This window comes from Centropristis striata, chromosome 13, assembly GCF_030273125.1.
Source record: "Centropristis striata isolate RG_2023a ecotype Rhode Island chromosome 13, C.striata_1.0, whole genome shotgun sequence".
Classification (NCBI taxonomy): Eukaryota; Metazoa; Chordata; class Actinopteri; order Perciformes; family Serranidae; genus Centropristis; species Centropristis striata.
This window is the reverse complement of record NC_081529.1, coordinates 8,606,032-8,624,131: the sequence shown is the minus strand read 5'-3', so window position 1 is coordinate 8,624,131 and position 18,100 is coordinate 8,606,032. Positions and strand designations below refer to the sequence as shown.

The window sequence follows — 18,100 nt, the reverse complement described above, 5'->3', positions numbered from 1 at the left end:
TGTTTTTTAATGCCAAGTAGTGTCATTGTTGTGTTATTCAACAATGTAATCACATATTGCATATTTTCCTCACATTGTGCAGTTCTAGTAAGATATAAAAAATCAGAAACATAATAAACACCAATCGTGGCATTTAAAACCCTCTACTTCTCACTAGCCCTGATGGGTACAGAAACAATGATTATAATTAAAGTGTCACAAATATTTGATGCGCTAAGTATAACTCTTATGTCCTTTTGTAACTTAACTGTATGACAAATCACATTTACAGATCATTCTGCTATAGAATGCATGTCATGTCATTTATATAATAATACTCCTGCCCTCATATCTGGTATACTAATGTAATGCACAAGGCTGAGGGAAGAAGGGAAGGCATCATGTCACCAGTTTAGAGCATGACTGAACGGTGACATGAATTAAGAGTTCATTTTAATCTCATACTGGGCCTCCCAAGCCAACTCTTAACATCCAAACATAACAAGAGGTTGTATTGTATTACCTATGCAGCGAGGAAGAATATTTTATTGCAGTGGATTAATGAAAAAGTACCAACTGTTAAAAGCTGGCAAAGAGTGCTATTTGATCTAGTGTCATTAGAGTACCTGACATGTATACTGCATTCAAGAACAGACCAGTTCTATAAAGTGTGGGCACCCTATTTGAATTATGTAGAGCCTGATGTCTCTAATATCATGCTGCAGGGATTTTCTTGACTGCTGATGTTCTGATTTTTTGTTTGTTTGTTTGTTTGTTTTGTTTACTTGTTTTGCTTTTTATTTCTGTGACTCATTTCATTTAATTTCATTTAACTTTTATTTATTTTTTCGAGGAATCATTGAGGGCAACCCCTCATTTACAATTATGTCGAGAGTACAGAGAAAACACAAAAAAGCACAGACAAAACACATGCAAAAACACTAAAAACAGTTGCAGTGAAAGGCAGAGTTATTGTTTATCATGGTTTTAAACTGGCCCATAGTTATAATTGTGTTGAGTTTGAGTGAATGTTGTAAGATGTTCCAGGTAGATGCAGTAGAGAAACTAAAAGCAGTTTTTCCAAATTCAGTATTAGTCCATATTATGTAACCATCCTTTACTTGTGAAAGTGAAAAATGAATGAAAATATTGTTTTTTTTAAAAAAAAGAGTTAATTTTAAAAGCAGTTTTTAATGAGGGTCTGATAGCCTGCATGACTTCTCACTGAATGGCTCTGACAGTATCAATGCGCATACTGCGTAGGCTCCACTGCTCACACATCAAACGGGACAGAGGGGCGTCGTGAATGGCACATTACTATCCCCCTTCTCTCTAAAATATTGCGGTACAGAAAATAGTCCACTGTAAACACACGTCCCCGTCGTCCAGATAACATCTACCACCTGCACAGATAGCGCTTATACAACAGACAACATGACTGTGCATTGGCAAGTCCCCAAAATGCCCAGAATGAACGGGAACCAGCAGGGGAAAAGTTGCTGCTGTGGTCCTGTGTACAAATATTAGGCTAATATGTGTGCTAATAAACCTGCGCAACTGATAAAGCTAGCTAATTAGGGTAACCGTCATGATGTATGATATGGTGAATAACGTTGTAACACGGCCAAAAGTCCAGTTATTATCAGGTGAACGAACGTTAGGGTAAACAAAAACAATTTAACTTCAGAGAAAACATATTATGAGCAGCAATATACCCGTAAAGCTATCTTAACGCGGCTAAATAACACTTATTCCGTTATCTATTGAGTTTCAGCCGTTACCTCGTTAATATTTCCTTAAGTGAAAAGCTGGTCAGCAGGTAACTTCACATTAAAAAGGTGGGCTAATTTACAAGCTTAGGCTACTAAAAATACACCTAAAAAATATGAACTGGTGTTACATTCGGCTGTGGCTCAGTTGGTATCAGTCGCCCACTGATCAGAGGGTCGGTGGTTCGATCCCTGACCATGGCAGCCTACATGTCTTAGTATCCTTGAGCAAGATACTGAACCCCAAATTGCTGCGTTCATCGGTGTGAGAATGAATTGCCATTGGTGGCAGGTGGCACCGTTTAGGGTAGCCAGGTCCATTTACCATTTACATTCAAACTAAGTTTCCAGAGATAACCTCCATCCTGCTCCGTTCATCCACCGTCTCACTCATTTCCCTCCACGCTCTCTCATAACAACAATAACTTACCTGGTGTTTGTTGTGAGCGGAGCTGCAGTCAGATCCTGTCCACCGAGCAGTCTGATGCGACCCTGTATGCAACTAGCTGCTCCACACAACTGAATGAAATGCAGGCATGTATCGGGGCTCCGGGTCTGCACCACAGCCTCAGAGCTGCTACCTCTATCTACACTGGGGCCCCTCCTAGACCGAGCACACTGGACCGCTGCTGCTCCCGCCTACGATGGACTGAGCTCACATAGAGAGTGACCATGCAGATCAATACACCACACTGTCACACTCTGTTGGATGACTCACCTGAGCGGGGATGTGGGTTGTGTGAGCCGATGCCTTTCATAATCTATTTAAAGTCCTGAATAAACACATTGATAAGGATTTTATCAGGATATTATGCTGTGGTAGACGCTTTCTCAAATCTATCCCCCAAATATCTATGCATGGCACACACCCACCACATGCAGCCTGTGGACAATTGGGCTTTCACTTTGCGGTCTTTCTCTCCCCCTCTACATCATTGGCTGCAAGAAACCAACCTCCAATTTGCAAACCAATTACATGCATTCAAAAATGATGGATTTTGCAACTGTTGCTCGCCTGCATTATAAAAAAAAGTTACAAAATAAGTTGCATTATTACATTATAGTACCTTCTGATATCTCACAGGTCTTCTTTATACATTAAATTTACTTTATGGAAGAAGGAAAAAATGTCATTGTTGTGTTATGCAATAATGTTATCACATATTGCATATTTTCCTCATTGTGCAGCCTTAGTAAGATATAAAATATCAGAAACATAACACCAATCGTGGCATTTAAAATCCTCTACTTCTAACTAGCCGTGATGAGTACATAAACAATGATTATGATGATTAAAATGTCACAAATATTTGATGCACTAAGTATAACTCTTATGTCCTTTTGTAACTTAACTGTATGACAAATCCAATTTGCAAACCAATTACATGCATTCAAAAATGATGGATTTTGCAACTGTTGCTCGCCTGCATTATAAAAAAAAGTTACTAAACAAGTTGCATTATCAGATTATGGTACCTTCTGATATCTCACAGGTCTTCTTTATACACTTAATTAAATTTAAAAAAAACATTTTTTCTAACCCTTTGATGCACAACATGGGCACAAGTGACGCGACTAAGTTTTTATTTTCTATATCTTTGCAATAAATTAATTTCATCATTCAGTATTCCAGGTTTCCCTGAACTTGTTTTTTATCATCATACATCCTATTTTTTTGTTTTCATTTCTTACTTTTTGAATGAAAACACTTTATGTATCACTACACTTCTAATGCACAAGGTCATTTTTGACCCATGTGTGTAAACTTGATGGAATAATACAAAAACTATTTTTTCTTCATAAAGTATGAAAGGAAAAATGAATAATAATGATCTGTTGTAATAAAAAATAAAAAAAGATATTCAAACACACAGCAGCATGAAATAACACAGGAAATAAATGCAGGTCCTTTTTGACCCATGTTGTTTTAGAAGGCGTTTATATGTTGTGCATCAAAGGGTTAAAGAAAAAGATTTAAATGAACTTTATCCCATTCAAGGTTCATGTTTTAAGCCCTCCTCCTGCTGTTAAACTGAAACACCCCCTCTAGTGGCTGAAAGCTACAGCAGCAGCATTTAATGCTTCAACAACACTCATGCTATCATACTTCATTCTACCACAAACACAAGCTTTGAGTTTTACACTGGTGTTTTTTATTACAAAGTGAAACATCTCACAGAGGGGCAGGAAAAGCATGTTTTCTGTAATTAAATAGCTTCCATACTAAATTATGGAAAACATGCTGTCTTCATGATCAAAAACAAGAAAGGCATTGTATGTTGTGGTTATGTACAGTCTGTTAATGTGGGAGGCTTCAGTGTCGTCCCCTCCTGGCTCCTCCACCCCTCTTCATCCCTCCTCCTCTTCCTCTTCCTCCACCTCCTCCTCCAAAGCTCCGTCCTCCTCCTCCTCCTCCAAAGCTCCCTCCTCCTCCACCTCCTCTTACTTTCTTCCTCACCCCGCTTGCTTGTTCTGTGTCATCGTCGTCTCCATCTCTTCCTTTGGGCCTTTTCCTTTTCTCACCTTGCTCTTTCATTTCCTGAGGAAGATAAGATGTTTTTTCAACTTCAATCTAGATATGACATCCATATTTCTTTGAAGGTACGACACGTACCACAGCAGTCCTATCAGATGAATTCAAATACCCCTTCAACACTACCAGTCATTTTCCAAATGTGTTAATCTGAATTGACTTTAAACTGTCATTTAAAAGCACAATATGCAATTTTCTGCCATCAGCGTTCTCTCAATCAAAACATTAACAAAAGATGCTTTCAATTTGTACAATTGTGTGAACCTTATGTGAACATTATAGCATCTGGAAAATAGGGTCATGAAATTCAAATTATCTTTATTATTATTATTATGTGTACATGTTTACATGTATATATGTATACGTTTGTATATGGGTGTGTTTATAAGAATATATGTATGTACATGTTGTTTAGGTATGTATAAGTGTGCATGCATGTGTATGTGTGTGTGTGTGTGTGTGTGTGTGTGTGTGCATACATATATAATTTCATGCAAATCTACCTGGTGTGAATAGCTGTGTGTGTATGGAGGTTTGAGGTCTGCTCTGCATTCTTTATGTATGTTATTTTATTGTAAAACATGAAAACTAATAAAAATATTGTTTAAAAAAAAAAAAAAAAGATAGTTTCAATGTGGCCCAGAAGCACCTGCAGTCTTCTCCCAGTTATGATTCCTTCAGTGTACATGGTTCAGGATGTTTTTACCAGAAGCCGAATTACATAATTTAATAGAATAAAATTGGTAAAAAAAACACTGAATAAGGCAGTTTCTCATTAAAAAACAGTGTTTCTCTGACAACTTAAGATCGAGATGTCCGATGACTAAAACCCTTCATCAGGTTAAAATATAGAGTTAAAGGAGCTACATGTGACTTAAAAGTTGTATAAAAAGGTCATTTAGGACAGCTTCTGGCAGACAACCACAACCCTGACACTTGTGCACAGAGGATATGATGTCATTGACTGGCAACCAAAAGAAAAAAACATTACTTTGATTAATTAAAATTAAGAATTTCTCTGTGTTTCAGAATTGTTGGAAGCATTTGGGATAAAATAAGTTAAAAAATAAACCACATATATAACATAGGTTTAGACATTTTAATGTAGAAAAGTTGCACATTATAGGTTTAAGGCGGCTAACTCCACAAGGTGAATGCAATATGTTGGACACTTTTTCCAGCTGGGAAACAGGTAAGGCAGTTTAGAACTTTGAGTGTATGCTCATGTATTTTAAAGTAAAGCTCACATTTTTACAGGCTATGTGTATAAGAAGTATGGATAAATAATCAATAATGCAATTATGTTTTAAATGCCCATTTTGCAAAAAAAAAAGCATGCTGCTACGCGTTTAAGGTGATGTCTAAATAAAGTAAATTTTAAAAAAAGTGATGACTTACCAGCCTGGCAAACCTCTGGGCCTCGCTCACCCTCTCCACCAGCATCATCACTTCCTCCTCCTGGGTGGGGAAGGCAGGAAGTTTCTTCCCAATCAGGCTTTCAATACGCTGGAAAAGCTCCACATCATATCTGAAATAACAGGATATGTCAGTTTACTGCAGTCTACTAATTTATTTATTTATTTTACGAAGCATTACAAAACAGACAAACAAGTATGCATTTAACATGCATTAAAAAATAATAATAACCAAATGAAATATCAAGACATTAAAAAGCAGTGTGGTTAGAAACAAGGTTATTATAGTTAATGAAAAACTAACGAAATAACGAAAACTAGAATATAACTAAAAATATTTTTGTTAAGTGAAATAAAAATAAAAACGAGAGTTTAAAAAAAAAAAAAAAAAAAAAGATAACCACCTGTTTTCATACGTAAACCTTTTTGGTTGATATGAAATCTATTTCATCTATCTGGTTTTATGACTTAATAAACGTATTGGGGCTGAGATGGATAAGACAAAGGAAATAAAGGAAACATTTATTGTGACCTTATTGAATCTGGCACCCTAAAACTAATAAAAACTAAACTAAAACTAAGCATTTTCCAAAAAATAATAATTAAAACTAGCAAACTCACTCTAAGAACTAATTAAAACTAACTGAATTTGAAAACAAAAAGTGACAACCAAATTAAAACTAAAACTACTGAAAAATCCAAAACTATTATAACCTTGGTTAGAAACAAGCAGTTCTTACTGTGTGACAAAAGTGATGGATTTCCCAGCACGCCCTGCTCTGGCTGTTCGTCCCACTCTGTGGATGTAGTCCTGTTAGAGACAAGACAAAATCCAAAAGTCAATTCAAATCAAATCAAACTAATGAGATGATCAAATAACCCAGCAATGTGAACAACAGCACCAAGGTACCTTGGAGTGAGTGGGGATGTCGTAGTTGATGACACAGTCGACATGAGGAATGTCCAGTCCTCTGGACGCCACGTCCGTCGCCAGCAGCACCGATCGAGACTTGGACTTGAACTTGTTTAACGCTCCGAGACGTTTGTTCTGAACAACAGAGTGAATACGGAGTTAAACTGAGGGCACAATAAAGACAGTGCAGAGAAGATTATGTTTATTGTCAGCAGATAAGTCATGTTTAAGACAACTGTTAGATTACATTTACATTATTTGCCACATTAGAGAACTTTACTAACAAAAACACAGCAGCACCAAGGCCTTTACTCATCCTATTTCAGCCATTGTGTTAATAGCTCTGGCTCCAAGTGGGCGGGACAACAGCGCTCTCTTGTGGTTTTCTGACATACAACATTAAAAGTTTTCCCACCAAATCTGACATGAAGTCAGAGTGCTGTGTACACAAAGATACAGCCAAACTATCCTGTTGTGTTAGTTTTCTGTAATTGTAAATGACCATTAGCAAGGTTGTTTGTGGTGTATTTGTATTAAACAGGGTAAGTACACTTTAGCAGTGGTCAAATTCAAGCATTTTTCGAGGACTTTCAAGTTTAATTTTCAAGCTTTTCCAGTATCTTACACCTGTTGTAAATTGCATGTTTTAGATGAGTACTTACATACTAAAAGGGGGAGATTTCACTGAACCATACCAACAGCGATGGTATTACACTTTTAGCAGGAACGGTCTTCATTTCAGATAGGCTACTCATTATTTTTTACACTGAACATGTGATTATCTATAGTCTATAGATGGATAAAGTCAGATTGCAAGAGAAATACAGTGAGAATTCCAAGCATTTTCAAGCTTTACTTTATCCAAATCCAAGCACTTTTTAAACCTTGAATATACAACATTTAAATTCAAGCATTTGCAAGGATTTCAAGCACCCGTACGCCCTGATTAATTTCCCTGATTAAATAGCTTGTTTGTGTAATCTTTAGGTGTTTTACAGTGTTGTGATGCTTTTATTTTGAAAAGGTGTCATCCAGTGTCAAACTGGTGCTTTTATTTTGAAAGGTAGTGACAGGAAATAAAAGGTAGAGTGCTTCGTAATTAATATAAAGGCTGCATCCCATTACCACTATTTCGCATCCATGCGTCCCTCACTTGCGCCGTTCACTTGCGTCTTAGTCCCGCCCACCGGGGATGCATGGAGAGACGCAAGTAAGGGAAGCGAGGAGAGGGGAAACGATTTAAGAGACATGGGACGTCCTTCCCTCCGAAGTGTCACGTGAAACGACGTCCGTTTCTAATGACGGCGGCAGCAGATCACAGCTGGATCAACTGTCAGTCGCTTTAACAGCTGGAGACATGCACTAATAATAATAATAATAATAATAAGTGCTTTCTCTGTTTAGATAAATTAATTATTTAATATCCCAGAACATGATTGTGTCCGCTGAACACCGGCCAATGTTTTATTAGGTTATATGATTAAGGTAAAATGTAAATTATGTCACTCATTAATGATCAGCGTCGCGTGAGACGGATGAAAATGACAAACAATGTAAAAGTGTTTCTTGCTGACAGACTCTCATACTCTCTACTGTTTTTTTTTTTTTTTACTTTAATAATATCCATAATAAATCTGTATGGTGGAAAAAACAGATCACGAAAAGGAAAAAAAACTTGATCTTTCTCTTAATTTATTCTAAATGTAGACATATGTTTGTGGTGTTTTTGTTGTTCAGAGTCACAATAAAACAGATTTTAACTACATGGTGAATCATATAAATAAAATATAAAACTTGTGGTGACACACTTGAGTTTAATCTGTGATCTGTCTTCACTCCGGTATGAAACTACAGCGATGTTGCGATGTATAACATCAGCCCGATCAGCTGCTGCGTCTATTCAACGAGTCAGGGGGCGGGGCCACCGCTAAAAGACTTCCGCATAGGATTCTCTCGTGTATCCTCGCTTGTGCCTCCTCCGATATGCCTCCTCTATCCTCTATCCTCTATCCTCCGATCACAAATAAGAGCTTTGGGACGGTCTTAAAGATGGCGCCCACGAAAGAACTTCCGGTTCAAGCGAGGATAGAGGATAGAGGAGGCGAAACTTAAGGGAGATGAGACGCAGCCAAAGTCACAAGGCTTCTATAGTGGTTGGCTGACAGGGGCACAAGGTTTGTTGGAGTTTATTTTCTTCTGTCATGTATATTAGTGGCTTTTTTGTTGTCTTAACAATTAAAATTATAAAGTGTTTATTTGCTAAATCGCTAATGCTAATGCTTGCTATTGTTTTCCCATCTCATAGCTCTTATAGTGGATTCATGAGGTGGCCAGGAAATCTCTTATTTTTATTTTCATGGAGCTACGGTTGTGAATAAATCTTGTGAACCATCAGTTAAAGAGTCGAGGGATGCTACAGTAAGAATCAGTGGTGGAATGTAACTAAGTACATTTACTCAAGTACTGTACTTAAGTACAACTTTGAGGTACTTGAACTTTACTTGAGTATTTCCATTTAATGTAACTTTATACTTCTACTCCACTACATTTAGCCGACAGCTTTAGTTACTTTTCAGGTCGAAATTTAACATAAAAATGATCAATTTAAAGTGATTAGACATTTTATTTAATTAAACCTCATAAAAGAGTATTAATTATTAAAAATGAGCTCTATTGTTACTAAATGAAAACACTGATTACATAAACGCATCAATAGAAATAATGTAATAATATATTTTGATTATAAAACAATCTATATGGATCCATTCTGCATAACAAGTACTTTTACTTTTGATACTTTAAGTACATTTTGATGCTGATACCTTTATACTTTTACTTCAGTAGGTTTTAAATGCAGGACTTTCACAGTGTGGTATTAGTACTTTTATTTAAGTAAAGGATCTGAATACTTTTTCCACCACTGGTAATATTAATAATAATGTACATGATGCAAAGATATACACTAATATACTGTATTAAGCTCTGGGGAAGCAATTCAATTATAACACTGATATGACAGTTACAATAATCTGTTGATGTTTAAAAATGTTGCAAAAAGATATATTTTGGCACCATAAATTCACTTCATTATGTCACAGTTTCAAGGTGGGCACCTAATGTTAGTGGCACTAATCCTGTATCCAATCAAATGTCTCCTTCTGTTTCTGAGTTATGGTGTTGAATACAGAAAAGATGTTCTGCAGAATATTAGAATGTCACAGTGGAGTTGACCTTCAACCTAAAATTAATGAATATAAAATGCATCGGTTCATTTTATGCGATTAAACGTGTGGAATTTTATAATGATTAGTGTATAAATCCCTAGGCAAAACTGTGATCAAACAGGGACCTTGCCCTTTGACCACCAAAATCTGATCAGTTAATCATTGAATCCAATGAGATGTTTGTGCAAAGTTTGAAGAAATCCCCTCTGGATATCCCTGAGATATCGTGTACACAAGAATCGGACGCACATATGTAAGACTTTATAATATGGTTTAAAAAATGACTTACATGATTCAGCTATCAAAATAGTGTCATGTCGATTAACAAAACAATTAATTTGTCGTTTTAGCTCTTTAAAAAAAAATCTACACCAAATGTAAATGCTTTCTGCTGTAAGATCTACATAGAATTGGTGACAATATTGGGACAAACTTTGCCTTTAATTGGGATGAATTTCTTTTTGGCCTTCTGCACTCTACATCCTCAAATAAAAACACAAAATACCTTTTTGGCATACTGAGTGCAGCTGCTAAAAAAACTATAACAAGGAAATGGCCTAAGCCAGAGAGCCCATCTATAGGCCAGGGGTATGACATCATCTATAATTTTTGTAATCCGTTTTCCTACTTGCTGTAGATGGAAACACCCCCAAGTTCTGTTTGTTTCCGTTTATAACTAGATAAAAATCAGAAAATATGGATCACAATGCCATTTATCATGATAGTGATGACTGGTAATGTGCTATTGAAATGTGATTCTAAATAAAGACAAAATGTTTAAAAAAAAGCCTGAAAACTTAAATCTCTTTTTTTACTTTTAACTTTAACACCAACTGGATTTGTGAGTGTGTGTGTTTGTCTGAAGCCCTACCTGACTCATCTGCCCATGAAGAGGAATAGCAGTGATGCCCAGGTTCCGTAACAACAGCGCCACCCGCTGGGCGTTGTTACACGTGCTGCAGAAAATCATAAATGAGTTGCCGGCCAGCTCGTTCAGGATGGAGACCAGGTAACAGTCCTGCCAAAGACCACACACAAGCACAAGACAGTGTTAAAAAACTCCTGTATAGGAGTGAATTATGTATAAATACCAATATGAAGTGACTGTGGTACTCAGTAGGGATGGGCATCGATTTTCCAATATTGGAATAGTCATCAAATCATACAAAAAATCAAATACTTCATCATATCTGGAAGCAAAAAAAAGTTGTATTACTGGTGCCTGTATTACTGCTGCACTGCTACAGAGCTAACTGTAGCTAACTGCCGCTAACGGCGGCTCCTCTTAACAAGCCGTCCTCCGGCTCGTTAGCGGCTTATTGAGAAGAATAAGAAGGAGTTGCTGGATTTGTCTCCAGTCGCTTTCTTGAAAAATAGCTGCTAATTAATAAATAAATAAAGTACTATTATCAGATAGTACTTTTGCCTGATATGCACATCCCCAGTATTCAGAGGGTGGACAGCTCGCAGCATATACTTTCAGAGAGTAAAACATGAAAGGAGAATGTGCCCTACCTTGTACTTGGATGGTATGAAGACGTAGTATTGCTGCAGTTTGTCTACTGTGGAGTATTTGGTAGATACCGCACACTTGACAGGATCTTTCAGAGCTGCTCTCTGTAGTTTCTGGACCTGTAACAAAGAGTAGGCACGTTAGGAAAATGTGCAGCTTCACACCTGGCTGGTACAATGATCTGGTTTCTTGTCTTATTCATTTTCTTGGTAAGCCGGCATCGCTAGAAACCAGCAACACAGACTAAAGACGGACTTTAACCACATACTGTGTCCACTCTGCTCAATTAAATGCCTTCTCAGCATTTGATAGACGTTGGTTTACCTTTTTAGTCATGGTAGCAGAGAACAAGAAGGTTCGTCTCTCTCTGGGAATCACCTTCAAGATTTTATCCACCTGGCAGAAGACAGAAAACATGCCCCGTAGTGTCAGATGGTTCATTATATTTGTTGCAATGTTGCAAGTTTAATGAAGGAATATTTCCACTTTCTTCATACTAAATGCAGGGAACATTACAAATGACATGAACAGCTCAAGAATTTCTAACTACCCACCTCAGTCTCAAAGTCCATGTTGAGGATTCTGTCTGCTTCGTCCATGACCAGGAACTTGAGAGCCCGTAGGGAGAATCCCTTTGTGTTCTCCATGTGGTCTATCAGTCGCCCAGGTGTGGCTGTACACACATTACATTCACTTTATCAGCTTAAAAATAAAATAAATAATAATTGAAAAAAAACATAACCAGTCAGCAAAAAAAAAAAAAATCTAAATCATACCAATTATCATAGCCATAAACTGTAAAAGCAGTAAGTATCATCAGTACAAATATTATGTGAGGAATGCTTAAAATCACCAAATTTAAGCTCAAAATACTGAGAATCAAAATCACTTATTCCAAGTCTCATTTAAAAACATTTGCACTAATCATATCATGTACAACAAAATAAAGCACTAAACTATATGTTCTTTTAGGGCTGGGCGATATATCAATATAAAAGATATATCAATATATTTTTGTGATATGGAATTAGACCATATCGCATATATCGATATAGTTCAATTTTTTTCTTTCTTTATATATAAATGCTGCCCAAACTAGGGTTTGTCACATTTAGTTCTTTTGTAATGTTCGTTATTCTTTTCTCATATAAATATATTTATTTTAGAAAAAATTTGGCCTATTTTATTTCATAGGTTATTTTTGTTTAAGATATATTTTTTAATCTAAATTTGCACTTTATGGAGCTTTGATTTTTTTTAAAAAGGTACTCCTGTTATACAGTATTTATGTTCATTTAAATAAACGGTTTCAATAAAACTACTTGTGACATGTCATGTTTGACTTTGACTGAACATTTGCTCCAACTTTCAGGATATATATCGTATATCGATATTCAGCATAAATATATCGGGATATGACTTTTGGTCCATATTGCCCAGCCCTATGTTCTTCAGAGAAAATGGGAAGCTATGAATGACTATGTTGAGACCAACATGACAAAAATTCAGTGAAACAACTGAACTACAGGCTGTTTACACAGAGCTGAGAGGAAGGGGCAAGATAAGGTGAAAGTAGAGTTTGTAAAAATGTAATGAAATGTTTAGCATGAGCCCAATACCAGTAACCTTGTAAAAATAAATCATAATATATATTCAACTTGTGCTTTTTATGGTATAATAACTCCATTATACTGCATATAAGACATTTTGGATTTATCCCTTTTTGTAGCCATGATTATGCTGATTTCATACAGGTTGTATATTGCAGTGGAAAAACAAGGCCATAGTGAATAAAACATGACAGAAGCAAAGAAAAAAAAACCCAAACTGCTTAGGGTTCAGAGGCTTAAACGCTTGAATATTGAAATCAATTGCCGGTTTATGTGTTACTTTTTATGGAATCTGTGTAAAAAAAATCTGATCATAGTTTGACTTATTTTCTTACCAATAACAATATGTGGTTTTTTAGCCAACACCAAGGACTGGGACATCATATCGATTCCTCCAACAATAACAGCTGCAACAGAAATGAGACAGATTTTAGGTTCAGAACCATAGAAAGTCATCTGCATTACTGATAACCAGTTAGTATCTATGAATAGACACTTACCACACTTAACTCCGATGCTGGAGCCCAGAGCCTCAAACTGCTCAGAGATCTGAAAGGCCAGCTCTCTGGTGGGAGTGAGGACGAGGGTGTGGAGCCTCTGGGGCGAGGCCAGCAGGGACTGCAGGATGGGCAGAGCAAAGGCTCCTGTCTTTCCTGAGCCGGTCTCTGCCAGGCCGATAATATCCTTCCCTGCAGCACGACAAGGAAGCACACTTGAGAATTTCCCTTTCTTTTTTTTGTAAATATTTTATTGATTTTTCTATACAAACACAAACAAAAGGAGGTTGATATCATTAATTATCCAACCCCCTCTTTATCTTTGGGGGTGCACCTGACTGTAAAGGCAGATAGGGCTTAATTCATGGCTATAATGTTGGTAAAAATGTGCAGAATTAGGTAAAAAAGTTTGTAAGAACTACCTGTCTATATCCAACCTTTTTATCTTTATTTGTTTGATGCTTATTATTATTATAATTATTAATATATTCTTTATATATATATATAATATTTTATTTTATTTACTTAGTACTTTTTTTTTAATCTTTGTAAGCAGGTGCACTGCATAAGTGAAAATCAAATGAAAATCAATTTGAAAAGTATGAAAAAAAGAACATTGTCACATTTGATGAAAAATAAATTTAAAAAAAAAGGAAAAAGCTGAGAAAAAAAAGAACAAATCAAATGTATATGTGCACATTAGTGTGCAGCACCATAATCATATTTAAGTTACAAATAAAACTGCAGAATGAGTATTTTATACATGGCATGTACTTAACATTAAGATCCATCAACATTTATAATTCACTCCAAGTAGTCTCCTCACTTAGTCATTTATTTTTCAGACCTTTCCTGAGAATTCAAAGAGGTTGTTCGTATGATGCGCTCTGTTATCTTTAGAGGGATATATTTTACTTTTAACACACACACATAGGCTGTCTTATTCTTCCAGAGATTCTACCAGACTAACTGAATTTCCCCTCGGGGATAAATATAGTAATTTTGATTGATTGATTTGATGTTTTTTTAATTTGATTTATTTGTAAGGTATCATTTTAAATGCATTACTTCAACTTTTGATAAATAGTGTTTATAGAAAGTGATTTAACCTTCTGCATCATCTGCTTGTTTGGTAATGCAACCGAGGCACAGAAAAAGAAAAACAAGAGCCAGCAGAGTGCTAGAGATTACATTAAGTATGGAAGTATGGAACCCAGCTACAGAAACAAAACGATGAACAACAACATTGTGGATGCACCCCTTTGCCTCCTCATTTGAATTACAGCCACCTAGGGGACAACAAGCCAGGTATATGTATGGGTATGTGCATGTCTGGTGGCGACTTTGGTGATAATGTGATGAAATGCCTTGTGCAGCAAATCAATTTCCCCACAGAGACAAATAAAGTAGCCATGTCTATATCTCTAGTTATACACTTTGGTGTTGCTACTTTCCCTTGTATAAAATATATGAATGCTTCTTTCATCACTGTATTTAGGGTAAGCATATTTTATAAGGGGCCGTCAGGGACATAATTCAGAATTACCATTCACACACTATAGTAAAAACCTCACACACTTACAAGTGAAATGCTTTCACAAACACCACTGAAATATTATGCTGTCTCACACACAACTGAAATGCTTTTATACATACAACTAAAATGTTGTGCTCTCATACACATTGCTGAAATGGTTTTATACATACAGCTGAAATGCTATTTTGTGTGAGAGCATTTCAGTTGTGTGTGAGACAGCATAATATTTCAGTGGTGTTTGTGAAAGCATTTCACTTGTAAGTGTGTGAGGTTTTTACTATAGTGTGCGAATGTGTTTGGTTTGTGAATGGTAATTCTGAATTATGTCCCTGACGACACCTCATAATATTTAATGGGCTGCACAGAAGACACAATGGCACATGCAGCACCCATGGGAGTCAGCTGACAGACAGAGTAGTGTGATCACTCACCTTGCAGAGCTACAGGTATAGCTTCTATCTGAATCTTTGTTGGATTCTTCCATCCCAGCTGATCACAAGACTCACACAGAACCTCAGTAACACCCTGAGGACAACAAAACACCGGGGACAGACATGTGTGAGCTGCTGATCACTAAATGACATGAGACATTTAAATGTTGTTAAATACAAAGCATCTTTTAGACGATAAAAGTACACATGAAACTGTTTAGCTAGCTTAAACCGCTATGTTGCTCCTTGTTTATGTTTCTAAAGTGACGTCTTTGTTGCTCTGTGAGATGAACCTACCAGATCCTTGAAGGTCTTCACTGTCTCGTCCTTCTCGCCGCTATTAAAAAGACTGTTATCTTCATCACTACTTGAATTTTCGACCGTTTCGTCTGTGTTTGGCTTCACGCTCTCCACAACGTCGTCCGCCATGCTTTTCGCCCCAACGTGTCGTCAGCTCCGCAATGCGCAGATGCGGAAACGAGTTCATGTTCAAGCCGCAATGGTTTATGGGAATCGTAGTTTTTCCTCGTTTGTCATCATGCACTAGTACAGCGGATCCCAAACTTTTTTAGCCGTGCACCCCCTTCTATGTCCCAACTGGGTTGACGCACCCCCAATCCCCCACACCTTCAAAATAAAAAAAAATGCAATAAGAGTTTTTATAGCCATATTAAAGGTGGAGGGTGATGAAAGGCTCAGGATCAGAGGCAGAAAGCAGATCAGTTGGGAAAATGTTATAATATTTTGAGCTGCTTTGAACAAAAATTGCAGCAAATTTAAATGAGCGTGGAGTGAACACAACCCCGTCATCATAACACAGGCTGGAAAAATGATACAAGAACAAGAAGATAACTTCTTCTACGCTTCATTATAAGATCAAAAACAACCAAAAATAGAGGCAAAAATGACCAAAGATGACACAAAATTATCAAAATAGACACAAATTGACCAAAAATACATGTAAAAATGACCAAACAACCAAAAAATAGATGCAAAAATGACCAAAATAGATGCAAAAATGAACAAAAAATGACAAAATTGAATAGCCTGTATTCATTAATTAATTAATAACACGTCTTTATTGTGTGGGGGGAAAAAATGTAATTGTGTCATTATCAGACCGCCATTACATTTTTCATCTCGCGCACCCCCTAGCGGCAGCTCACGCACCCCCAGGGGTCCACGCACCACACCTTGGGAATCCCTGCACTAGTATATCATCAGCCTTTACACAGTCATGGAAACAATTATTAGACCACCCTTGTTTTCTTCAACTTCTTGTTCATATTAGTGTCTAGTTAGTACAACTAAAGGTAAATTTGTTTGGACAAATATAATAACAACAAAAATGGCTCATAAGAGTTTAATTTAAGAGCTGATATCTAGACATTTTTCGTGGTTTTCTTGATAATGATTTTGGTTATTATGAAGAAATTAAACTCTTATGAGCTATTTTGTTGTTATCATTATATTTGTCCAAACAAATGTACCTTTCATTGTACCAGGAATTAAAATGAACAAGAAATTGAAGGAAACAAGGGTGATCTAATATTTTTTTCCATGACTGAACTTGAGATTCCCACCACCAAAACCTTTAACAGATAGTTTTTAAAAAGATGACCCAAAAATAAGATATAAAATTATGCTATTATGCCAATTTTCAGGTTAATATGTTATTTTTGATTTCTGTTTGAACATGCTGTTTCTGTTGTCTGAAAAAAAACGTTTTATGCACTCCTAAATTACATATGTTGTAATACAATTGTGTGTTTCACAATAGGAATGGTGTACCTTCCATCATAGGCCTTGTTGACTCCTCTCCAAATGTAATGTTTATGGTTGTGGCCAAAAAGTTACATTTTGGTCTCATCACTCCAAATGACTTTGTTCCAGAAGTTTTGAGACTTGTGTCTGTGCTGTGTGGCCTATTGTAAGCTGGATCCTTTGTGGCATTTGCATAGTAATGGCTTTCTTCTGGTGACTCGACTATGCAGCCCATTTTTCAAGTGCCTCCTTATTGTGCATCTTAAAACAGCCACACCATTTTTTTCCAAGAGCCTGTATTTCAGTTATTTGCTGAAGTTTGGTTTCAACAGAATCCCTCATTTTCCACTTCTTAATTGGAGTTTGGACACTGCTGATTGGCATTCTCAATTCCTTGGATATCTTTTTATATTCCTTTCCTGTTTTATACAGCTCAAGTAACTTTTCCTGCAGATCCTTTGACAATTCTTTTGCTTTTATCATGACTCAGAATCCAGAAACGTCAGTGCAGCACTAGGTGAAAGATGCAAGGGTCTGTCTGGAGCCCAGAACCTCACTGACCTTTTATACACACACACTGATTACCAGCAAATAGATCACAGGTGAGGAGGGTTACCTTAAGTAGCCATTCAAACCTGTTTGTGTCAATTTGTGTGCATGTTATCAGACTCAAATCTCCAAGGTATGTAAACTTTTGATCAGGATCATTTGGGTAGTTTCTGCTGTCATTATGATTTAAAAAGAGTAAACAGCTGTTTGATAATAAATGGCTTCACTCAACCACTAACCATAAGTGAAAGAAAAGTTTTTGTGTTATCATTCATATTCTTTGAAAAAGGGCAAAAAAAAAAACATAAATTCTGCCAGGGTATGTAAACTTATGAGCACAACTGTATATTATCTCTTATATAACAT

At 36.5% G+C, this 18,100-nt stretch overlaps 2 protein-coding genes across 4 annotated transcripts in view; both read right to left on the bottom strand.

Moving 5' to 3' along the window:
* The window catches only part of LOC131982767 (myosin-10-like), a 79,021-nt gene extending 76,669 nt beyond the window's left edge, over positions 1-2,352 (bottom strand). For all 3 annotated transcript variants that reach the window (XM_059347364.1, XM_059347365.1, XM_059347366.1), the window contains exon 1: positions 2,179-2,352. The gene's annotated coding sequence lies outside the window, so the exon portion shown is untranslated. The remainder of the gene's footprint in view (positions 1-2,178) is intronic.
* Positions 2,353-3,885: 1,533 nt separating this feature from the next.
* On the bottom strand, positions 3,886-15,873 carry ddx47 (DEAD (Asp-Glu-Ala-Asp) box polypeptide 47). Its single transcript, XM_059348184.1, has 12 exons — positions 15,719-15,873; positions 15,422-15,515; positions 13,457-13,645; positions 13,292-13,363; positions 11,901-12,019; positions 11,671-11,742; positions 11,349-11,465; positions 10,705-10,851; positions 6,607-6,744; positions 6,437-6,507; positions 5,680-5,809; positions 3,886-4,287 (listed from the first exon to the last, which is right to left on the bottom strand). Exons 1-12 carry the CDS (start codon positions 15,848-15,850, stop codon positions 4,063-4,065), a joined length of 1,506 nt encoding a protein of 501 aa, XP_059204167.1. The 5' UTR covers positions 15,851-15,873; the 3' UTR covers positions 3,886-4,062.
* Positions 15,874-18,100: the final 2,227 nt, after the last annotated feature.